General features: G+C 54.2%; 2 protein-coding genes across 3 annotated transcripts; one reads left to right on the top strand and one right to left on the bottom strand.

Moving 5' to 3' along the window:
* Positions 1-7341: 7341 nt before the first annotated feature.
* Positions 7342-13218, top strand: RSPH9 (radial spoke head component 9). Of its 2 annotated transcripts, none has more exons than XM_044285336.1 (5): positions 7342-7759; positions 8653-8812; positions 8904-9033; positions 9145-9291; positions 12942-13218. In XM_044285336.1, exons 1-5 carry the CDS (start codon positions 7542-7544, stop codon positions 13100-13102), a joined length of 816 nt encoding a protein of 271 aa, XP_044141271.1. In that variant the 5' UTR covers positions 7342-7541; the 3' UTR covers positions 13103-13218. The 2 variants fall into 2 exon arrangements, with proteins under 2 accessions (XP_044141271.1, XP_044141270.1); XM_044285335.1 differs by having other exon boundaries at positions 7346-7759; positions 8653-8818.
* Positions 13148-22686, bottom strand: MRPS18A (mitochondrial ribosomal protein S18A). The gene is made up of 6 exons (XM_044285337.1): positions 22553-22686; positions 20174-20205; positions 19750-19854; positions 15733-15856; positions 13592-13661; positions 13148-13412 (listed from the first exon to the last, which is right to left on the bottom strand). The coding sequence occupies exons 1-6, from the start codon at positions 22662-22664 to the stop codon at positions 13268-13270; spliced, it is 588 nt and encodes a 195-aa protein (XP_044141272.1). The 5' UTR covers positions 22665-22686; the 3' UTR covers positions 13148-13267.
* Between the last annotated feature and the right edge of the window lie 344 nt (positions 22687-23030).

Raw genomic sequence — 23030 nt, 5'->3', positions numbered from 1 at the left:
GGCACAGAAGGCAGCGGTCTATGGGAGCGTCGCACAGTCATCCCAGATCCGCTGCCACAGTCCTGAAATCCCAGGACTCTGCAGAACCGGTCAGCCTCCACAAATATCATAGAGTGGGCATGTAGTGCCAGGGCGGAGTGTGGCACTATAGGGCGCCGTGTGCGGGCGGGGGCAGCAGGGAAGAGCCCCTGATATGTAGATAGGTGACTAGAATGTCTTCCACTTAGAAGTGCAGCTCTGGAGCACAAACTGCTGCTCAGACAAGCAAAGCCCTGTGAAGACTAAATGAGCAGGCAGTGACGCACCTCCATGGCAGATCACAGCTGCTGTAGGGCCCCAGGGACACTGAGCAGTAGATGACAATATCCAGAATCTCCACTAGATGTCGCTGATATTACTGCAGTATTCGGAGTGTCCACTGGGTGTCGCTGATATTACTGCAGTATCCGGAGTGTCCACTGGGTGTCGCTGATATTACTGCAGTATTCGGAGTGTCCACTGGGTGTCGCTGATATTACTGCAGTATCCGGAGTGTCCACTGGGTGTCGCTGATATTACTGCAGTATCCGGAGTGTCCACTGGGTGTCGCTGATATTACTGCAGTATCCAGAATCTCCACTAGATGTCGCTGATATTACTGCAGTATCCAGAATGTCCACTAGATGTCGCTGATATTAGTGCAGTATCCAGAATGTCCACTAGATGTCGCTGATATTACTGCAGTATCCAGAGTGTCCACTGGGTGTCGCTGATATTACTGCAGTATCCAGAATCTCCACTAGATGTCGCTGATATTACTGCAGTATCCAGAATGTCCACTGGGTGTCGCTGATATTACTGCAGTATCCGGAGTGTCCACTAGGTGTCGCTGATATTACTGCAGTATCCGGAGTGTCCACTAGGTGTCGCTGATATTACTGCAGTATCCAGAATGTCCACTAGATGTCGCTGATATGACTGCAGTATCCAGAATGTCCACTAGATGTCGCTGATATTACTGCAGTATCCAGAATGTCCACTGGGTGTCGCTGACATTACTGCAGTATCCAGAATGTCCACTGGGTGTCGCTGATATTACTGCAGTATCCGGAGTGTCCACTGGGTGTCGCTGATATTACTGCAGTATCCAGAATGTCCACTAGATGTCGCTGATATTACTGCAGTATCCAGAATGTCCACTAGATGTCGCTGATATTACTGCAGTATCCAGAATGTCCACTAGATGTCGCTGATATTACTGCAGTATCCAGACTGTCCACTGGGTGTCGCTGACATTGCTGCAGTATCCGGAGTGTCCACTGGGTGTCGCTGATATTACTGCAGTATCCGGAGTGTCCACTGGGTGTCGCTGATATTACTGCAGTATCCAGAATGTCCACTAGATGTCGCTGATATTACTGCAGTATCCAGAATGTCCACTGGGTGTCACTGATATTACTGCAGTATCCAGAATGTCCACTAGATGTCGCTGATATTACTGCAGTATCCAGAATGTCCACTAGATGTCGCTGATATTACTGCAGTATCCGGAGTGTCCACTAGATGTCGCTGATATTACTGCAGTATCCAGAATGTCCACTAGATGTCGCTGATATTACTGCAGTATCCAGAATGTCCACTAGGTGTCACTGCTGCTCCATGGATTTCTCCAGATGTCACCGTGCTTATAGTTTGCATGCGGTCAGTGAATGGAAACATTCCTAGTAATATCCAGAAGCTGAAAACCTGCCCTGATCTAACACTTTCACAGCTCAGAGTTTGTTACAGTGTATCAATGTAGACAAAGCCCTGTGAGCTAAACACAACGGCTCAAGTCTCGCTCCTGACCTGGACTCCAGGCTGCTAGCTCTTCACGGCACTGAAACATTGTAACAAAACCTCAACTGTGATATGCACTGGGGCCAGTTCACAGTTTTGGCCCTGATGTTGGAGGGTTTCTATCTCAAAATCTGCTCCAAAGAACGTCTCAAAACGGCCTCCATTCATTTCAATGGGAAGCAGCATTTGCCCTGGAGCAAAAAATAAAACCTCAGCTGCATGTCAGTCCGTGTTTTGGGGCAGATCTGCTTGCTGACAACTCCGCTTTGTGTTCAACCAAATGGTTAAAAAAAAGACGCGTCACAAACCGCACGAAAAAACAAACACGCGGATTATGTGCTGATTTTTTTAAGCGTGTTTTTCAAAATCAGTCGTGTGAACTGGCCCTTGGGTCAGCACAGGTTTTCATAGTTTTTGTATGAACAAGAATGTTTCCATTCACTGACAGAAAGCAGAGGTCTTGACAAAGAAGAATAATTGACACAAAGACTATTAGGATTTTGTAGAAAAAGTGTTCTGCCCAAATGTCCTCATTTATTGTATGTTTAGGCCCCGCCATGCGTCTCGTGGGCTCGGGGCCCAGCCGTGCTTCCTCGTGGGCTCGGGGCCCAGCCGTGCTTCCTCGTGGGCTCGGGGCCCCGCCGTGCTTCCTCGTGGGCTCGGGGCCCCGCCGTGCTTCCTCGTGGGCTCGGGGCCCCGCCGTGCTTCCTCGTGGGCTCGGGGCCCCGCCGTGCTTCCTCGTGGGCTCGGGGCCCCGCTGTGCTTCCTCGTGGCTGCTTATTACTGTTCTTGGCCTGGTGACTGGATAAACAGAACATCTCTCTGCAGCACATTCTTACTGGGCCTGACAGTGTATCTTCTACTCTAGTCACACCCAGAGCTGCACACACAACTCCATCCTCTGGTGAAGCCAACGTCCCGTGCACTCCCATAATGCAATGGACTCTAATAAATCAGCTGAATTTTGACTGCAGCACTGGATGAAACTAGAGTATAAGATATGATGTAACAGTAGAATTATAACTGCAGCTTTGGACGTGACTGGAGTACAAGACTGGATGTAAAGCATTAGGTTTATTACAGTCGGGGTCTGTTCAGGGAAAATGCACACGAACGTATTTTCTTTTTTTCGGACCGTATGCGGAACCATTCACTTCAATGGGTCTGCAAAAACGGAAGGTACTCCGTGTGCATTCCGTTTCCGTATTTCCGTTGCGCAAAAAAGTAGTGCCTGTCCTATTATTGTCCGCAAATCACAGTCCGAGGCCCCACAAGTCAATGGGTCCGCAAAAAATACGGAACGCACATGGAACAATTCCGTATATGATCCGTATTTTGCGGATCCATACTGTAGAAATGCTCTGCCCATACTGCTCATGTGTTTGGTGATTAATAAGTTACTGTTTCCGTTCGCGATCTGCAAAAAACGGATTAAATACGGAAACCATACGGATATGTCTTGTGGAATAACGGAACGGAAGAGGACTTAAATCAGAGGGGAAAAAAAACTCAGATATGGAAAAACGGACGGCAAAACAACAACGGTCGTGTGCATGAGCCCCTACTCTGAAGTTTTTCCCTTGCTTGAAGAATAACCCTCATCATCCCCAGGAGCCATCAGCGAGAAGCACACTGCATCCGCGCCCCTTCCGTTTTTTTTACACAGAGTCGTTCACTTCTATGGAGCCGGAGCGCAGCACAGAACCTGCTGAACGCAGAGATGACGTGTGAATAACGGGACTCATGTGCACAACATGCGTCGCATCCGGAAAACACGCCTTATACGGGGACTGTTTCTGTCCGGTACCCTCTACACCGCGGGATGTAGCAGAGCTCTTACTGTACAGTGTAGTAACTGCAGAACGTGGGTGCAGAGATGTGAGTCACTGGCAGACTGCACGGAAAAAGCTCCTCGGCGGCGGCGGCGGCACCTGTCACGGCTCCCGTCTCATCGTTTCCATGTGTCGCTTCTTACATTAATTAAAGGGGAACCGTCGGCGAGGCGGCCCCAAAGGGGAACCGTCGGCGAGGCGGCCCCAAAGGGGAACCGTCGGCGAGGCGGCCCCAAAGGGGAATCGTGGGGGAGACTGCCCCAAAGGGGAACCGTCGGGGAGACGGCCCCAAAGGGGGAACCGTCGGGGAGACGGCCCCAAAGGGGGAACCGTCGGGGAGACGGCCCCAAAGGGGGAACCGTCGGGGAGACGGCCCCAAAGGGGGACCCGTCGGGGAGACGGCCCCAAAGGGGGAACCGTCGGGGAGACGGCCCCAAAGGGGGAACCGTGGGGGAGACGGCCCCAAAGGGGGAACCGTGGGGGAGACGGCCCCAAAGGGGGAACCGTGGGGGAGACGGCCCCAAAGGGGGAACCGTGGGGGAGACGGCCCCAAAGGGGAACCGTCGGGGAGGCGGCCACAAAGGGGAACCGTCGGGGAGGCGGCCACAAAGGGGAACTGTCGGGGAGGCGGGCCCAAATGGGAACTGTCAAGGAGGCGGGCTCAAAGGGGAACTGTCGGGGAGGCGTGCTTAAAGCGGACTCCCAGGAAGCCATCCTTAAAGGGGAACTCTCAGGCCAAGAGTCCTGATCGTAGAATCGGTGCGGCCAACAGTCCATAGCGGAGAAGTGGTGCAGCCAAGAGTCTGGAGCAGAGAATCGGTTTGGTGACAGCTGGGGTGGGGGACAGGTGGGAGTGGGGTTGGTTCTGCAGCAGTCTGGTCGGATGTTACCTGCTGAGCAGTCATTCTGCACTTCGGCCGAGACAGTAATTTAGTGCCCTGCCGATGCCAGTCATTTTTTTCTTCCAGTAACAATAATTGCCGGTATTTTCCTGTAAGGACTGTCACCGATGATGCATCCATTGTGGGGCGCTCATTAGTGCAGCCTTTACCCCCCCCCCCCCCACTTGTGTTAAAAAAATAAAAAAATAAACACTCCCTCCTCCATTTGGTGGCGCCGCTGTGAACACTCTCTGCTGACTGGAGGATAGGACCTGCGAGATGTCATCACAAGCAGCGAAGGGGGCATTACTATTACTGGGGGGCACTAATGGGGGCATTACTATTACTGGGGGGCACTAATGGGGGCATTACTATTACCGGGGGCACTATTAATACTGGAAGCCACAATATGACATAGCAACCAATGCCCCTGCTAAACCACGCCCCTGTAGCCACACCCTTTTAGGGTGTGGCTTAACCACCTCCGGACCGCCTAACGCAGGCGGCTGTCCCAGGCAGAGTCACGCGTATATGCGTCCTCCCGCGAGAGGCGAGATTTCCTGTGAACGCGCACACAGGTGCGCGCGTTCACAGGAACGGAAGGTAAGCGAGTGGATCTCCAGCCTGCCAGCGGCGATCGTTCGCTGGCAGGCTGTAGATGCGATTTTTTTTAACCCCTAACTGGTATATTAGACGCTGTTTTGATAACAGCGTCTAATATACCTGCTACCTGGTCCTCTGGTGTCCCTTTTGTTAGGATCGACCACCAGAGGACACAGGTAGGTCAGTAATAAGTAGCACCAAACACCACTACACTACACCCCCCGTCACTTATTAACCCCTTATGAACCACTGATCACCCCCCTGTCATTGATCACCCCCCCCCCCCCTGTAAGGCTCCATGCAGACATTTTTTTGGCCCAAGTTAGCGGAAATAGATTTTTTTTGTTTTTTCTTACAAAGTCTCATATTCCACTAACTTGTGACAAAAAATTAAATCTCGCATGAACTCGCCATACCCCTCACGGAATCCAAATGCGTAACATTGTTTAGACATTTATATTTCAGACTTCTTCTCACGCTTTAGGGCCCCTAAAATGCCAGGGCAGTATAAATACCCCACATGTGACCCCATTTCGGAAAGAAGACACCCCAAGGTATTCCGTGAGGGGCATATTGAGTCCATGAAAGATTGAAATTTTTGTCCCAAGTTAGCGGAAAGTGAGACTTTGTGAGAAAAAACAAAAAAAATCAATTTCTGCTAACTTGTGCCCAAAAAAAAATCTTCTATGAACTCGCCAGGCCCCTCATTGAATACCCTGGGGTGTCTTCTTTCCAAAGTGGGGTCACATGTGGGGTATTTATACTGCCCTGGCATTTTAGGGGCCCTAAAGCGTGAGAAGAAGTCTGTGATCCAAATGTCTAAAAATGCCCTCCTAAAAGGAATTTGGGCCCCTTTGCGCACCTTGGCAGCAAAAAAGTGTGACACATGTGGTATCGCCGTACTCAGGAGAAGCTGGGGAATGTGTTTTGGGGTGTCATTTTACATATACCCATGCTGGGTGAGAGAAATATCTTGGTCAAAAGACAATTTTTCCCATTTTTTTTTTATACAAAGTTGGCATTTGACCGAGATATTTCTCTCACCCAGCATGGGTATATGTAAAATGACACCCCAAAACACATTCCCCAACTTCTCCTGAGTACGGCGATACCAGATGTGTGACACTTTTTTGCAGCCTAGGTGGGCAAAGGGGCTCACATTCCAAAGTGCACCTTTCAGATTTCACCGGTCATCAAACTTCTTCTCACACATCTGGGCCCCTAGAATGCCAGGGCAGTATAACTACCCCACAAGTGACCCCATTTTGGAAAGAAGACACCCCAAGGTATTTCGTGAGGGGCATGGCGAGTTCCTAGAATGTTGTATTTTTTGTCACAAGTTAGCGGAAAATTATGATTCCACTAACTTGTGACAAAAAATAAAAAGTTCTATGAACTCACTATGCCCATCAGTGAATACTTTAGGGTGTCTACTTTCCGAAATGGGGTCATTTGTGGGGTGTTTCTACTGTCTGGGCATTGTAGAACCTCAGGAATCATGACAGGTGCTCAGAAAGTCAGAGCTGCTTCAAAAAGCGGAAATTCACATTTTTGTACCATAGTTTGTAAACGCTATAACTTTTACCCAAACATTTTTTTTTATCAAAGACATGTAGAACAATAAATTTAAAGAAAAATGTATATATGGATGTTGTTTTTTAAAAAAAAATTTACAACTTAAAGTGAAAAATGTCATTTTTTTGACAAAAATTTCAGTAAATTTCGATTAATAACAAAAAAAAGGAAAAATTTCAGCAGCAATAAAATACCACCAAATGAAAGCTCTATTAGTGAGAAGAAAAGGAGGTAAAATTCATTTGGGTGGTAAGTTGCATGACCGAGCAATAAGCGGTGAAAGGAGTGTAGTGCAGAAGTGTAAAGAATGGTCTGGTCATTAAGGGGGTTTTAGCTAGCGGGGCTGAGGGGGTTAAATTGCCCAGTATCACACCTCCCGACTTTTGAACATTGCAGAGGGACAATACTTGCGCGGCGCATGAGGGCGGTCTTTCCCAGACGGGGCCACGCCTCTGACTCCGCCCTGCGGCCACGCCCCTGACTCCGGACACTGTGGGCCCTGGTCTCCTCTCAGGGAGCAGCGCTCACACTTTATTCCCCAGGTCAGAACACCTCACGCAGCCGCCAGGTGTGAACACATGTCACAGGCTCCTCCCTCACGGTTTCCGGTGTCCTTTCCTAACGGATCCGCTAGAAAACACGTGAATAAAGACCTGGGAACACGCTGATAACGGAGCCGAGAAGCGGAAGTGACGTCAGGGGGGGGTGGCCCGTTGTCAAGGAGAAGCTTACTTCCTAGTTACTGAACGCGTTGCTATGGAGACCGGAGCGTCTCCTGGTTACTGTTCTCAGGGAGACGGGAGCGCCGGAGCCGCACAGAGTACGGGAAGCGATGGACGCCGAGAGCCTGAGCCTGTCCCTGGAGCTGGTGCCCGGCCTGAGCCCCGAGCAGAGCGCCGTCCTGCGGACCTCCCTGCTGCTGCTCCAGAGAGACATGCGGCTGTCCCGCGTCTTCTTCTGGGGCAAGATCCTGGGGGTCCAGGGGGACTACTACATAGCACAGGGCACGGACGGGGGCGAGCAGCTGAGCAGCCGGAGGACATTCTACAGGTGAGGGGGGCACAGGGAACATGGGGGCAGCCGTGAGGGGGGCACAGGGAACACGGGGGGAAGCAGTGAGGGGGGCACAGGGAACACGGGGGTCAGCAGTGAGGGGTGCACAGGAAACATGGGGGCACAGGGAACATGGGGGGCAGCAGTGAGGGGGCACAGGAAACATGGGGGGCAGCAGTGAGGGGTGCACAGGGAACATGGGGGGCAGCAGTGAGGGGTGCACAGGAAACATGGGGGCACAGGGAACATGGGGGGCAGCAGTGAGGGGGCACAGGAAACATGGGGGGCAGCAGTGAGGGGTGCACAGGGAACATGGGGGGGCAGCAGTGAGGGGTGCACAGGAAGCATGGGGGGCAGCAGTGAGGGGGGCACAGGAAACATGGGGGCAGCAGTGAGGGGGGCACAGGAAACATGGGGGGCAGCAGTGAGGGGTGCACAGGAAACATGGGGGCACAGGGAACATGGGGGGCAGCAGTGAGGGGGCACAGGAAACATGGGGGGCAGCAGTGAGGGGTGCACAGGGAACATGGGGGGGCAGCAGTGAGGGGTGCACAGGGAACATGGGGGGGCAGCAGTGAGGGGTGCACAGGAAACATGGGGGCACAGGGAACATGGGGGGGCAGCAGTGAGGGGTGCACAGGAAGCATGGGGGCACAGGAAACATGGGGGGCAGCAGTGAGGGGTGCACAGGAAACATGGGGGGCAGCATTGAGGGGTGCACGGGAAACACGAGGGGCAGCATTGAGGGGTGGACGGGAAACACGAGGGGCAGCATTGAGGGGGCACTGGAAACGTGGGCAGCAGAGCCAGGTGCACGGGAAACACAGGGTGCTGTATGGTCCCTCACTACGTTGGGTGCACAGATAATTTGGGGTGCCTGTGTCTTGCAGCCTGAACTGCCTGGATTGGTGCCTTCTGACTCCGCCCACAGATGATGTGATTGGAGAAGCGCAGCTGATTAAGGGCCGTTTCATCGGAGACCCCGCCCATGAGTACGAGCACACTGTGCGCAGCAAGGCGGGGGAGGGGTCGGCAGTGTACGAGGAGGAGGTGATGGTAATTGCGCATCTTTCCGGGTTCTCCTTATTTTGGGGGGTACAGCGGGGAAGCAGTTAACCCTTTTGTCGCTTTCCTTCTTCAGAAGCACTTTAAGGAGGAGTCCCGTCTGGTCGCCACAATCGCAATGATTGATCGAGAGGCAGCGGTGGCTCCGCGGGGGGCGTTCCTCAAGAATCCACTCGGACAGGTCAACGTAAACAGCAGCTTCCGAGGTAAATCACAGCCTGTGGGGCCCAAATTGCAGCTGATGGTTCGGGGCCCCTGATCGACGCTGCTGTATCCTCCATGGTCATGACCTCTGACCCTCGTCTTGCCCCCCCCAGGTCTTACAGTCAGCGAGGCAAAAAGGCTGAGCTCCTTCTTCCACTTCACCCCAACACTTCACCCCAAGAAGAAGTCTCTGCTGGAGAAGGCCGACCAGGACCCCGCCATCGACTTCCTGAACTCCCTGGAACACGACGTCCCTAAAGGTGAGAGGGCGCCCCAACACAGAGGTCAACGCCCCCCAATTATGTTTACTCCCTTATAACATTCTGGAGCAGTGCAGAGGATTTCAGGACAGGAGTGCACTGATCTTGCAGAGGTGACAGGATGAGAGTTACATAGTGGAAGGAGCAGGGTCCTCCCAGCAGCACAGAGGATTTCAGGAGAGGAGGATGTAAGGTCACTGCCCTGTGGACTTGATGGGGGTGATTGTCCCGTAAGAGGCGCTGACTGCAGTGATGTGACCTTGTATGCATGTGTCCCCGGCTGCGATGAGGCTCAGGAACTTTTACCTACAAGCTGATAACCTGTCAATGAGTGTCGCAGGGGGCGGGTGGCCTCTGGTCACGGTCACATTAGAAGCCATTGCTCGGGGAAGCCTTGCTGTGTTCAGTATAGTCTTCCTTCCTGTATACAGCCTCAGGACTGCAGCAGGGGAAGCTTTCTATACGTTTTGATAAGACTCCTTACGCTGACTAGGTGCTCTCCCTAAGGACAGACAGTACCCCCCCCCCCCCTCCCCGAAATGCAGAGACACACGTGCTCCAAAGAGCCTGTCACAAAGGGGTTAACAGTTTTTCTAGCTTTGTGCCGGTCATCTAATTACCCTCATCTCTAAACTACTGAGAGAAAGGGAGTCAGTCATCACATCCCAGTGCGCAGGTGCACGCCGCCATGGCTGGAAACACAGAGAGAAAAAAACACAATGCACCAGCACTCTTCAAACACAAATAACGTACAATAACGCCATAATTATAGAAAATATTCTGGTGGTAATGAGACACATTTTGTAAATTTGAGATTCTTGGCAAAGACATTTTGTACAAAATTATTTGGGCCCGTCTGCCGGCATCAAGGCGATCTCTATAAGACCTGGATTTAATGGAGGCTGTTATGGCACCAAAAATTTTTAAAATCAGAGTGGGCCCAGCATGCATGTGGAACCTGCACCCCCTGAATTTTATGGTGGCCATCATGGCACATAACAGGTAGAATTTAGTGTTAGGTTCCTGTCTTACAGAGATCGCCTTGACGCCGGCAGACGGGCCCAAATAATTTTGTGCAAAATGTCTTTGCCAAGAATCTCAAATTTACGAAATAAGCGCAGCATTAGAATATTTTCTATAACTATGGCATTATTGTATGTTATTTGTGTTTGCAGAGTGCGGCTGCATTGAGTTTTGTTTTCTTAAAGTGTAACTGTCATTTTTTTTATTTATACTCAAGGTGGTGGCTCACTTCAGGCAGGGTTCTGGATAAGGTGCTACTAACCCAATTAGAGGGACACCCACCCTCTAGTAGTGAGTAATCAATGTATAACCAGGGTTAGGGCGAGCACACAACACTTGGACCACAGTATTAGATAATGTGCATAAAATTTAATTAAATCACAATCAAACTACACGTGTATAATAATATAAAATTCAAATAAAATCAATTGTAGTACTGATATCCACACCAATAGAGTTCATAGATAGGATAAGTCCCTTATATTCACAACACACTGATGTGTATATATATCTGCACCGTTATGGATTGCTTTGCAATTGCTGAACTTCCGTGTCCAATAGCATGTATACACACATAGGTTGATAATAAGCCTCCTGCACACTATTTCGATGCTTATAAAGTCTGTAAGTTCCAGTGTGGGCAATGCAAATCTACCCAACTAAACTCCTGCTCATGTGGTATCTCACCCCGCAGTATCGTATAGCACATTATCTAATACTGTGGTCCAAGTGTTGTGTGCTCGCCCTAACCCTGGTTATACATTTTTTTATTTGCTAGATTATTCGAGCTAGGCATGTGGACCTGGGGTAGTCGGTCAATGGTTGTCAGAATAACAGCTTTCATTAATGTCCCCTGTCCCTTATAGACCGTTGCTGGGGCTCATCTGTCTCCGGCTAGGAAGATGGAGGGGCGGTCCTTCACACTGCAGGCCTGCATTAGGCTTCAGTGAGGAGGCGTGTCTCTCAGTAATCCAATCTGATTGGCTGGCAGGGAGCTGCTGGCTACAGCAAGTGTGTATGGGAAGTGAGGGAAAGCAGTTTTGGCCTCAGAGAACTGGCAGAGGAGCCGTCTTGAGAAGGTCCTCATATTGTAAATGTTTAAACAGCCGTAACTAAGCGGGAAACTCCAGGAAAACAGTGGTAGGTGAAGCAACTAAAGATTGCTTTATGCATAATGCTGCTGCAGCAGTAACACATGCTAAAATGTTTTTTTTTTATTAAAACTTGACATTTACACTTTAAACTACATATAACTAGTGTTGAGCGAAGCTTCCGATGCTTCCTCCGAAGTCGCTTTGTTCAAAACTTCTGAATCGGCTTAGATTCTGAGGTACTTATCGGCCCCGAAGCAGAGTTCGGTTTCAAGTTGTTTCCAGTTTAAAAATCAACTACAGAAGTTATTCAAAGAAGTCACGCGTGACTTCGAAATAACTTACCTCGGCTCATCGGAGCCCATACATTCTAATACCGTATGGAGACGGATCTGCGTGCAGTATGAGACTTCGGATGACGCTCGCTTCACTCACCACTAGTTATAAACGCTATAAAGAGTGTTTCTAATGTCAGAGCAGCAGCCGTCAGCTCCCCAACTGACGGAAAAGAGCAAACATCCAGAGGCTGCATCTCAGCTCTGTGCAGAGAAAAGGGCTCAATATTTGTAACAAAGACCAATTGAAAAAGTGATTTTAGCTCAAAATGAGTAAAATGCAATAATACTAAAATTGCCCCCAAAGATGCACATAGCCTTTAATGGAGGAACGAGGTCATTCTGATGAGGCTGGGGCGAGACCTGTCACACGGATCGCCACCAGTGAAAAAGAATGGGGTCACAGCGCAACCCACAGGTTATCACAACCCGACCACTGTACGACTGGTAACTTGTGGTTTGCAACGAGACTCCTTTCACTTTGAGAGGTTGCGATTTTTGGCGTTTGTAGCCGGAGCCCATCCGCTGACCGACAGCTGCAGTCCCCGAGCTCCCCGCCACTCTGTTATTGGATTAAGGGTTAATTTGGAGACAGCGGCTGCGTCCTCCGCATGCGCGGGTAACACGCAAGTTGATGTGTTTCTGCTCCTCATTAGTTGTGGTCGATCAGACGTCCGCGCCCGTCTACCAGGCAATGGCCTCTGAGCCGCACATCAGAGGAGACGCTTTCCCATGTGCCGGCTGCCTCCGGGGTGCAGCATTCCCAGAGACCGCCCTTTGGCGGCTGCCACAAAAGAGAATGAAATATGGTTTTGATTGTGGAGAAGACTAAAGAGCCGAGGGAAATTTCCACATTTGCAGCTCGGAGGGGATGAGATCTCATTTGGTCACTGCATGGGGACCTAATACCCTGAACCACCACACCCATCCTCTCCTAGGACTGTCCAGAACCCTGCTGCCCCCGCCATTCACAACCGGAAGTCGTCAGTCTGCAATCCGACAACTCTGCTCACACAGGATTTATGTGGTCAGGGAAGTCTTTAGAAATGGTCCCTCGTTATTGGAGTGCTGCGCTGAGGGTTGGACCCCACTGAGGGGGGCTCATATCTGGACACCCATTGGCCGAATCCTAGAATATACAGAAGCCTTCCTTTAGTCCGGCACACGATCCCCCAGTAACCTCCCTTTCCCTCCCCCACAGGTTGCTGGAGTTTGCACTGGGAGCAGGGGAGCAGCGTGGTGGTCCTGCGGAGTCTTCTGTGGTTGGGGATGACGTTCTACCACATCCCACTGACGCCGCAGCACGGTTACCTGTACATCGGGAACGGAGAGCGGAACATCGACCTGCCCTTCATGATCTGAGGAGCTCGCACCCGTCATGGCGAGGTCAATGGGACTGACACACAATCTGTACAATCCTGGTTTATTGTAATGTATGAACAGAAAACCGACATTAAATAATACCGCGCCATTCTTCACCCTCCGTGTGAACGCAGCTGTAGATACAGACCAGACATTTATCAGAGGTCACTGTCTGAAGAAGAGCGGTCTACGGCTGTACCGCACGTTATCCTTCATTATGGGGTCCCCGACCGGCATCTTCACCTTACTCCATTTCAGTCCCTTCCTCAGAATGGGTTTGGCGGTGGCCACGGACCACAAAGTGAGGTACCTGAGGGGGGACCGAGAACATCATGAGTCCTGAGGGGCTGACAGCACTGGACGGCAGCGGTCAGTGACCGCGCACACGGCTCTGACATAAGCACGAGACTACAGGCAGGGTGACCCGTGATTGGTTCGGCGGATACATCGGGGGAGGAGCGCTGCCGGGTGACGATCGTCCGCTCTTACCTGTTCAGATGAAATTTGTCTTTGGGTTTCTTTCCTTCTGGCAATTTGGGCCTGTGGTCTGGAAGAAGTCCTGGGGGCAGAGGAGAACATCATCACGCTGGCCGTCACCGCTAGGCTCCATTCACACCACCACTTTCAGTCCATATCCGGGCTGCAGACCCATTCATTTCAATGGGGCTGCAAAGTATACAGATGTGGAACATGTCCTGTTCTTAACCGTTTGTAGAGCAGAACGTACCGATACGCAAAATACAGAGGCAGTAATCCCTGCCTGATATTGATGACCTCTTCTGAGGACCCCCCCACCAATATTAGTGGCCTCTCCTTAGGATCCCCACCAATTTGATATCGATGGCCTCTCCCGAGGACCCCCACTGATCAGATATCGATGGCCTCTCCCGAGGACCCCCACTGATCCGATATCGATGGCCTCTCCCGAGGACCCCCACTGATCCGATATCGATGGCCTCTCCCGAGGACCCCCACTGATCCGATATCGATGGCCTCTCCCGAGGACCCCCACTGATCCGATATCGATGGCCTCTCCCGAGGACCCCCACTGATCCGATATCGATGGCCTCTCCCGAGGACCCCCACTGATCCGATATCGATGGCCTCTCCCGAGGACCCCCACTGATCCGATATCGATGGCCTCTCCCGAGGACCCCCACTGATCCGATATCGATGGCCTCTCCCGAGGACCCCCACTGATCCGATATCGATGGCCTCTCCCGAGGACCCCCACTGATCCGATATCTATGGCCTCTCCCGAGGACCCCCACTGATCCGATATCGATGGCCTCTCCCGAGGACCCCCACTGATCCGATATCGATGGCCTCTCCCGAGGACCCCCACTGATCCGATATCTATGGCCTCTCCCGAGGACCCCCACTGATCCGATATCTATGGCCTCTCCTTAGGACCCCCACTGATCTGATATCTATGGCCTCTCCCGAGGACCCCCACTGATCTGATATCTATGGCCTCTCCCGAGGACCCCCACTGATCTGATATCTATGGCCTCTCCCGAGGACCCCCACTGATCTGATATCTATGGCCTCTCCCGAGGACCCCCACTGATCAGATATCTATGGCCTCTCCTGAGGACCCCCACTGATCAGATATCTATGGCCTCTCCCGAGGACCCCCCGCAGATCCGATATCTATGGCCTCTCCCGAGGACCCCCACTGATCCGATATTGATGGCCTCTCCTGAGGACCCCCACTGATCTGATATTGATGACCTCTCCTGAGGACCCCCACTGATCTGATATCGATGGCCTCTCCTGAGGACCCCCACCGTGCGTCCACCCCACCACATTTACAGAGGTGGACACAGAAAAGCCACTCAATATAAACAGCAGATGGCGCTATACTAACATCATTCCTGAATATCTGCGGATAAGAGCATTTAAGTGTTAATCCCAAAAATGTTTATGGTAAACGGTTGGATATCACATTCACAAAATTCTTTGTGGGATTAACTTCTAAAAGAGCACTGCTTGCTGTCAGTGAAAGGACATGTTAAAGTGAACCGGTCATCAGCTTTATGCTGACCGTACTGACGGCAGTATAAAGCACTGACAGAAATGCTGCTCTCAGCGCTGTGTCACTTATCAGCTAAAAGTAAGTGGTTGCCGAGAACCAGCCCAGGCCATGAAGAGTCCCATCTACCCGAGAAGAGTCCTGGTTATTATAATCTCCTGCTCCTCCCGCCCACCTTCTGATGATTGACAGACTTCTACTTAGTTTAACCCCTTTCTCTCTAAGAGAGAACTGCCAATCATCAGCAGATTATAATAACCAGGACTCTTCTCAGGTAGATGGGACTCTTAGCTGATGTGTGACACACCGCTGAGATCAGCATTTCTGTCAGTGCTTTATACTGCCGTCAGTACGGTCAGCATACAGTTGACGGGTTCCCTTTAACCCTAACCTACCCCGGCTCACAGGTGATGGACTGGTGAGCAGTGTTGGCAGTACGGCGTCTCGTAGGGAAGGGAAAGCCAGTCACAAGGATCTGCTGACAACTCATACACACAGGTGAGCCGCTTACAACACGGTGTCAGACTTCAGGTAAGACATGACCTTCCTTCAGCAGCAATGCCAGGAGGTAAGTGAGCGGCCATGCCTCCCTCACCTGCTCGATGCGCCATCTTTACACAGGCCTGCACCTTCTTGTGCTCCTCTGAGCACAGTCCCGTCACCTTGCGCGATAACATACCGCCGTCAGAGCGGATGAACTGGCCGAGAACAAGGACGTCCTGCAGAGCGGAGAAGACCGATTATTAACCCTTCACCTCACAGTAACAGCACAACAGGCTCTGCAACAACAGAAGTGGAGCCGACAGGTTATAGATAGGATTACCCATGAAGAGCACCGTCTACATACCTTACCCACCCTGTATTATCCTCCGGAGCTGCACTCACTATTCTGCTGGTGCAGTCACTGTGTACATACATTACTTATCCTGTACTGATCCTGAGTTACATCCTGTATTATACTCCAGAGCTGCACTCACTATTCTGCTGGTGCAGTCCCTGTGTACATACATTACTTATCCTGTACTGATCCTGAGTTACATCCTGTATTATACTCCAGAGCAGCACTCACTATTCTGCTGGTGCAGTCACTGTGTACATACATTACTGATCCTGAGTTACATCCTGTATTATACTCCAGAGCAGCACTCACTATTCTGCTGGTGCAGTCACTGTGTACATACATTACTTATCCTGTACTGATCCTGAGTTACATCCTGTATTATACTCCAGAGCAGCACTCACTATTCTGCTGGTGCAGTCACTGTGTACATACATTACTGATCCTGAGTTACATCCTGTATTATACTCCAGAGCAGCACTCACTATTCTGCTGGTGCAGTCACTGTGTACATACATTACTTATCCTGTACTGATCCTGAGTTACATCCTGTATTATACTCCAGAGCTGCCCTCACTATTCTGCTGGTGCAGTCACTGTGTACATACATTACTTATCCTGCACTGATCCTGAGTTACATCCTGTATTATACTCCAGAGCTGCCCTCACTATTCTGCTGGTGCAGTCACTGTGTACATACATTACTTATCCTGCACTGATCCTGAGTTACATCCTGTATTATACTCCAGAGCTGCACTCACTATTCTGCTGGTGCAGTCACTGTGCACATACATTACTTATCCTGTACTGATCCTGAGTTACATCCTGTATTATACTCCAGAGCCGCACTCACTATTCTGCTGGTGCAGTCATTGTGTACATACATTACTTATCCTGTACTGATCCTGAGTTACATCCTGTATTATACTTCAGAGCTGCACTCACTATTCTGCTGGTGCAGTCACTGTGTACATACATTACTTATCCTGTACTGATCCTGAGTTACATCCTGTATTATACTCCAGAGCTGGACTCACTATTCTGCTGGTGTAGTCCCTGTGTACATACATTACTTGTCCTGTACTGATCCTGAGTTACATCCTGTATTATACTCCAGAGCTGCACTCACTATTCTGCTGGTGCAGTCACTGTGTACATACATTACTTATCCTGTACTGTTCCTGAGTTACATCCTGTATTATACTCCAGAGCTGCACTCACTATTCTGCTGGTGCAGTCACTGTGTACATACATTACTTATCCTGTACTGATCCTGAGTTACATCCTGTATTATACTCCAGAGCTGCACTCACTATTCTGCTGGTGCAGTCACTGTGCACATACATTACTTATCCTGTACTGATCCTGAGTTACATCCTGTATTATACTCCAGAGCTGCACTCACTATTCTGCTGGTGCAGTCACTGTGTACATACATTACTTATCCTGTGTTACATCCTGCATTATACTCCAGAGCTGCACTCACTATTCTGCTGGTGCAGTCACTGTCTACATACATTACTGATCCTGAGTTACATCCTGTATTATACTCCAGAGCTGCACTCACTATTCTGCTGGTGCAGTCACTGTGTACATACATTACTAATCCTGTATTATACTCCAGAGCTGCACTCTCTATCGTCTCCATGGAGCTGGGGCTATGCACTCACCCTATCATCTCTCCACTTGTACACGGGGCGCCGCAGGCAGTGAGCGTAGCTCCGGCAGTAGGGAGGGGGCGCTCTCTTTTACCGCGTAGAAGGGCGCGCCGCAGGCAGTGAGCGTAGCTCCGACAGTAGGGAGGCGGCGCTCTCTCTTAACGCGTTAGTAGGGGGCGCCGCAGGCAGTGAGCGTAGCTCCAGCAGTAGGGAGGCAGTGCGCTCTCTTACCGTGTAGTAGAACGCGCCGCAGGCAGTAAGCGTAGCTCCGGCAGTAGGCGCTCTCTCTTACCACGTAGAAGGGCGCGCCGCAGGCAGTAAGCGCTCTCTCACCGTGTAGTAGGGGGCGCCGCAGGCAGTAAGCGTAGCTCCGGCAGTAGGGAGGCGGCGCTCTCTTACTGTGTAGTAGGGCGCGCCGCAGGCAGTGAGCGTAGCTCCGGCAGTAGGGGGGCGGCGCTCTCTCTTACCGTGTAGTAGGGGGCGCCGCAGGCAATGAGCGTAGCTCTGGCAGTAAGGGGGCGGTGCTCTCTCTTACCATGTAGTAGGGGGCGCCGCAGGCAGTGAGCATAGCTCTGGCAGTAAGGGGGCGGCGCCCTCTCTTACCGTGTAGTAGGGGGCGCCGCAGGCAGTGAGCGTAGCTCCGGCAGTAGGGAGGCGGCGCTCTCTCTTACCGTGTAGTAGGGGGCGCCGCAGGCAGTAGGGGGGCGGCGCTCTCTCTTACCGTGTAGTAGGGGGCGCCGCAGGCAGTAAGGAGGCGGCGCTCTCTTACCGTGTAGTAGGGGGCGCCGCAGGCAGTAGGGAGGCGGCGCTCTCTCTTACCGTGTAGTAGGGGGCGCCGCAGGCAGTAGGGAGGCGGCGCTCTCTTACCGTGTAGTAGGGGGCGCCGCAGGCAGTGAGCGTAGCTCCGGCAGTAGGGAGGCTGCGCTCCTCTCTCTCTCTTACCGTATAGTAGGGGGCGCCGCAGGCAGTGAGCGTAGCTCCGGCAGTAGGGAGGCTGCGCTCTCTCTCTCTCTTACCGTATAGTAGGGGGCGCCGCAGGCAGTGAGCGTAGCTCCGGCATTAGGGGGGCGGCGCTCTCTCTTACCGTGTAGTAGGGGGCGCCGCAGGCAGTAGGGAGGCGGCACTCTCTCTTACCGTGTAGTAGGGGGCGCCGCAGGCAGTAGGGGGGCGGCGCTCTCTTACCGTGTAGTAGGGGGCGCCGCAGGCAGTAGGGAGGCGGCACTCTCTCTTACCGTGTAGTAGGGGGCGCCGCAGGCAGTAGGGAGGCGGCACTCTCTCTTACCGTGTAGTAGGGGGCGCCGCAGGCAGTAGGGAGGCGGCGCTCTCTCTTACCATGTAGTAGGGGGCGCCGCAGGCAGTAGGGAGGCGGCGCTCTCTCTTACCGTGTAGTAGGGGGCGCCGCAGGCAGTGAGCGTAGCTCCGGCAGTAGGGGGGCGGCGCTCTCTCTTACCGTGTAGTAGGGGGCGCCGCAGGCAGTAGGGGGGCGGCGCTCTCTCTTACCGTGTAGTAGGGGGCGCCGCAGGCAGTAGGGAGGCGGCGCTCTCTCTTACCGTGTAGTAGGGGGCGCCGCAGGCAGTAGGGAGGCGGCACTCTCTCTTACCGTGTAGTAGGGGGCGCCGCAGGCAGTAGGGGGGCGGCGCTCTCTCTTACCGTGTAGTAGGGGGCGCCGCAGGCAGTAGGGAGGCGGCACTCTCTCTTACCATGTAGTAGGGGGCGCTGCAGGCAGTAGGGAGGCGGCGCTCTCTCTTACCATGTAGTAGGGGGCGCCGCAGGCAGTAGGGAGGCGGCGCTCTCTCTTACCGTGTAGTAGGGGGCGCCGCAGGCAGTAGGGAGGCGGCGCTCTCTCTTACCGTGTAGTAGGGGGCGCCGCATGCAGTAGGGGGGCGGCGCTCTCTCTTACCGTGTAGTAGGGGGCGCCGCAGGCAGTAGGGGGGCGGCACTTTCTCTTACCGTGTAGTAGGGGGCGCCGCAGGCAGTAGGGGGGCGGCACTCTCTCTTACCGTGTAGTAGGGGACGCCGCAGGCAGTGAGCGTAGCTCCGACAGCAGGGAGGCGGCGCTCTCTCTTACCGTGTAGTAGGGGGCGCCGCAGGCAGTAGGGGGGCGGCACTCTCTTACCATGTAGTCGTACTTGTGTTTGAGGTTCCACCTGCAGATCGGACACTGCCCCTCAGGATTCGGGGGGGACATGGACGGCTTCTCTTCAAGGATTCGCCCTTCAATCTACAAGAAATGGAGGAGTCCCTGTGAGCTTCATGCAGTCAGTGGCTGCTCCGGCCCTGATCGCACAGCTGGGGGTTTGCTACAATTGTAACCAGTCTATTCTGAGCTGTCCGACTAATACATTGTAACAAACAGGACAGAGACGACTTTCTACTCCAGTCACATGTAAAGCTGCATCTACAGTTCTGATGTTACATCACGATGCAGCTCTGGATGTGACTGGAGTAGAAGTCTCACGCTGGCGGCTCAGCGGTCGGATTCCCCCTTATGTTAGGACATGACATTCAGCGCACTCCGCGGTCACATGACCAGGACTCACCGTCGTCACCTTCCCGTCTTTCACTTCAGTCACTGGAGAGAAAAATAGAAAAAGGACATGTAAATAAACGAAGAGTCACATGACTGTGCTGGGGGAGGGGCCAACACTGCGCCGACAGAGACCAGGGGAGTGGGCCGACAGACCGCGGGAGGGGGGCGAAGACTGCGCCGACAGAGACCGCGGGAGGGGGGCGAAGACTGCGCCGACAGAGACCAGGGGAGGGGCCGACAGACTGCGGGAAGGGGCCGAAGACTGCGCCGACAGAGACCAGGGGAGGGGCCGAAGACTGGGCCGACAGACTCCAGGGGAGGGGGCCGACAGACTCCAGGGGAGGGGGCCGACAGACTCCAGGGGAGGGGGCCGACAGACTCCAGGGGAGGGGGCCGACAGACTCCAGGGGAGGGGGCCGACAGACTCCAGGGGAGGGGGCCGACAGACTCCAGGGGAGGGGGCCGACAGACTCCAGGGGAGGGGGCCGACAGACTCCAGGGGAGGGGGCCGACAGACTCCAGGGGAGGGGGCCGAAGAGTGCGCCAACAGAGACCAGGGGAGGGGCCGACAGACTGCGGGAGGGGGCCGAACACTGCGCCGACAGAGACCCGGGGAGGGGCCGACAGACTGCGGGAGGGGGGCGAAGACTGCGCCGACAGAGACCAGGGGAGGGGGCCGACAGACTCCAGGGGAGGGGGCCGACAGACTCCAGGGGAGGGGGCCGACAGACTCCAGGGGAGGGGGCCGACAGACTCCAGGGGAGGGGGCCGACAGACTCCAGGGGAGGGGGCCGACAGACTCCAGGGGAGGGGGCCGACAGACTCCAGGGGAGGGGGCCGACAGACTCCAGGGGAGGGGGCCGACAGACTCCAGGGGAGGGGGCCGACAGACTCCAGGGGAGGGGGCCGACAGACTCCAGGGGAGGGGGCCGACAGACTCCAGGGGAGGGGGCCGACAGACTCCAGGGGAGGGGGCCGACAGACTCCAGGGGAGGGGGCCGACAGACTCCAGGGGAGGGGGCCGACAGACTCCAGGGGAGGGGGCCGACAGACTCCAGGGAGGGGGCCGACAGACTCCAGGGGAGGGGGCCGACAGACTCCAGGGGAGGGGGCCGACAGACTCCAGGGGAGGGGCCGACAGACTCCAGGGGAGGGGGCCGACAGACTCCAGGGGAGGGGGCCGAAGAGTGCGCCAACAGAGACCAGGGGAGGGGCCAACAGACTGCGGGAGGGGGCCGAACACTGCGCCGACAGACACCAGGGGAGGGGCCAACAGACTGCGGGAGGGGCCGAAGACTGCGCCGACAGAGACCAGGGGAGGGGCCAACAGACTCCAGGGGAGGGGGCCGAAGAGTGTGCGCCAACAGAGACCAGGGGAGGGGCCAACAGACTGCGGGAGGGGGCCGAAGACTGCGCCAACAGACACCAGGGGAGGGCCAACAGACTGCGGGAGGGGGCCGAAGAGTTGCGCCAACAGAGACCAGGGGAGGGGGCCGAAAGACTCCAGGGGAGGGGGCCGAAGAGGTGCGCCAACAGAGACCAGGGGAGGGGCCAACAGACTGTGGGAGGGGGCCGAAGACTGCGCCGACAGAGACCAGGGGAGGGGCCAACAGACTCCAGGGGAGGGGGCCGAAGAGTGTGCGCCAACAGAGACCAGGGGAGGGGCCAACAGACTGCGGGAGGGGGCCGAAGAGTGTGCGCCAACAGAGACCAGGGGAGGGGCCAACAGACTGCGGGAGGGGGCCGAAGACTGCGCCGACAGAGACCAGGGGAGGGGCCAACAGACTCCAGGGGAGGGGGCCGAAGAGTGTGCGCCAACAGAGACCAGGGGAGGGGCCAACAGACTGCGGGAGGGGGCCGAAGAGTGTGCGCCAACAGAGACCAGGGGAGGGGCCAACAGACTGCGGGAGGGGGCCGAAGAGTGCGCCAACAGAGACCAGGGGAGGGGCCAACAGACTGCGGGAGGGGGGCGAAGACTGCGCCGACAGAGACCAGGGGAGTGGGCCGACAGACTGCGCCAACAGAGACCAGGGGAGGGGCCAACAGACTGCGGGAGGGGGGCGAAGACTGCGCCAACAGAGACCAGGGGAGGGGGCCGAAAGACTCCAGAGGAGGGGGGATGGTAAGACTCCACCAACAGAGATGGGGGGCAGACTGCAACAACAGAGACCGGGGGGGGGGGGGCAGACTGCTGCTGATATAGACATATATATCATAAACCCTCATCTCCAGCAGTAACATCAGGTCATGTGACCAGGCGGCCATCCCCGCACACATGTCACCTCCAGGCGGCCATCCCCGCACACATGTCACCTCCAGGCGGCCATCCCCGCACACATGTCACCTCCAGGCGGCCATCACCGCACACATGTGACCTCCCCGCACTCACGCTGCCGCATTGCTCGGCTCTGCACGCCCGGGGCTCCCCGCCATCCCGCTATCCCCAGCGCAGGACGGAGGAGCCGTGTGACCGATGACAGGAGGACACAGGGAGCCGCCATCTTTCTCCGCCGGGAAGCAGCTTCCGCCTCCGGTCTATGCCTATGAGGAGCGAGCGGCCATGTTGGATGTGGGCAGGAGGCGCCTGTGCCCTCAGTGCTGTGCTGCTGCCTGGAGCTCAGACCGGCACGCCTCCAGTAATCCGACATCGGCACAAAGGAGGCATAGGCATGCAGCTATATGTATTCTGAGGGTGGTCTCCCTGGCAGGACGCTAAGTGGTTGCTAGGCAACCTGCTATCCGCCGCCATCACACACTGGGGGGTTACAGGGCTGCCCTTCATCTGGTCTCCACATCTCCCCAGATAGAAGGAGAGACAATATGTGCGGAGCGCGTCATGGTCATTGCGTTTATACCGCGCGTCTGCG

The sequence above is a fragment of the Bufo gargarizans genome, chromosome 3, assembly GCF_014858855.1.
Source record: "Bufo gargarizans isolate SCDJY-AF-19 chromosome 3, ASM1485885v1, whole genome shotgun sequence".
NCBI lineage: Eukaryota > Metazoa > Chordata > Amphibia > Anura > Bufonidae > Bufo > Bufo gargarizans.
This window is presented reverse-complemented; position numbering and strand designations above follow the sequence as displayed.

Excerpts from the sequence above, each read along its gene's own strand:
- MRPS18A (XM_044285337.1), bottom strand. The coding sequence starts at position 22,664 with ATGGCGGCTCCCTGTGTCCTCCTGTCATCGGTCACACGGCTCCTCCGT. Across the intron at positions 15,857-19,749 it reads AACACAAGTACGACTACATG|GACGTCCTTGTTCTCGGCCA; the intron begins GTAAGAGAGTGC and ends TCCGCTCTGCAG. Across the intron at positions 13,413-13,591 it reads GACAAATTTCATCTGAACAG|GTACCTCACTTTGTGGTCCG; the intron begins GTAAGAGCGGAC and ends GTCCCCCCTCAG.
- RSPH9 (XM_044285335.1), top strand. The coding sequence starts at position 7,542 with ATGGACGCCGAGAGCCTGAGCCTGTCCCTGGAGCTGGTGCCCGGCCTG. Across the intron at positions 8,819-8,903 it reads TGTACGAGGAGGAGGTGATG|AAGCACTTTAAGGAGGAGTC; the intron begins GTAATTGCGCAT and ends TTCCTTCTTCAG. Across the intron at positions 9,292-12,941 it reads GGAACACGACGTCCCTAAAG|GTTGCTGGAGTTTGCACTGG; the intron begins GTGAGAGGGCGC and ends CCTCCCCCACAG.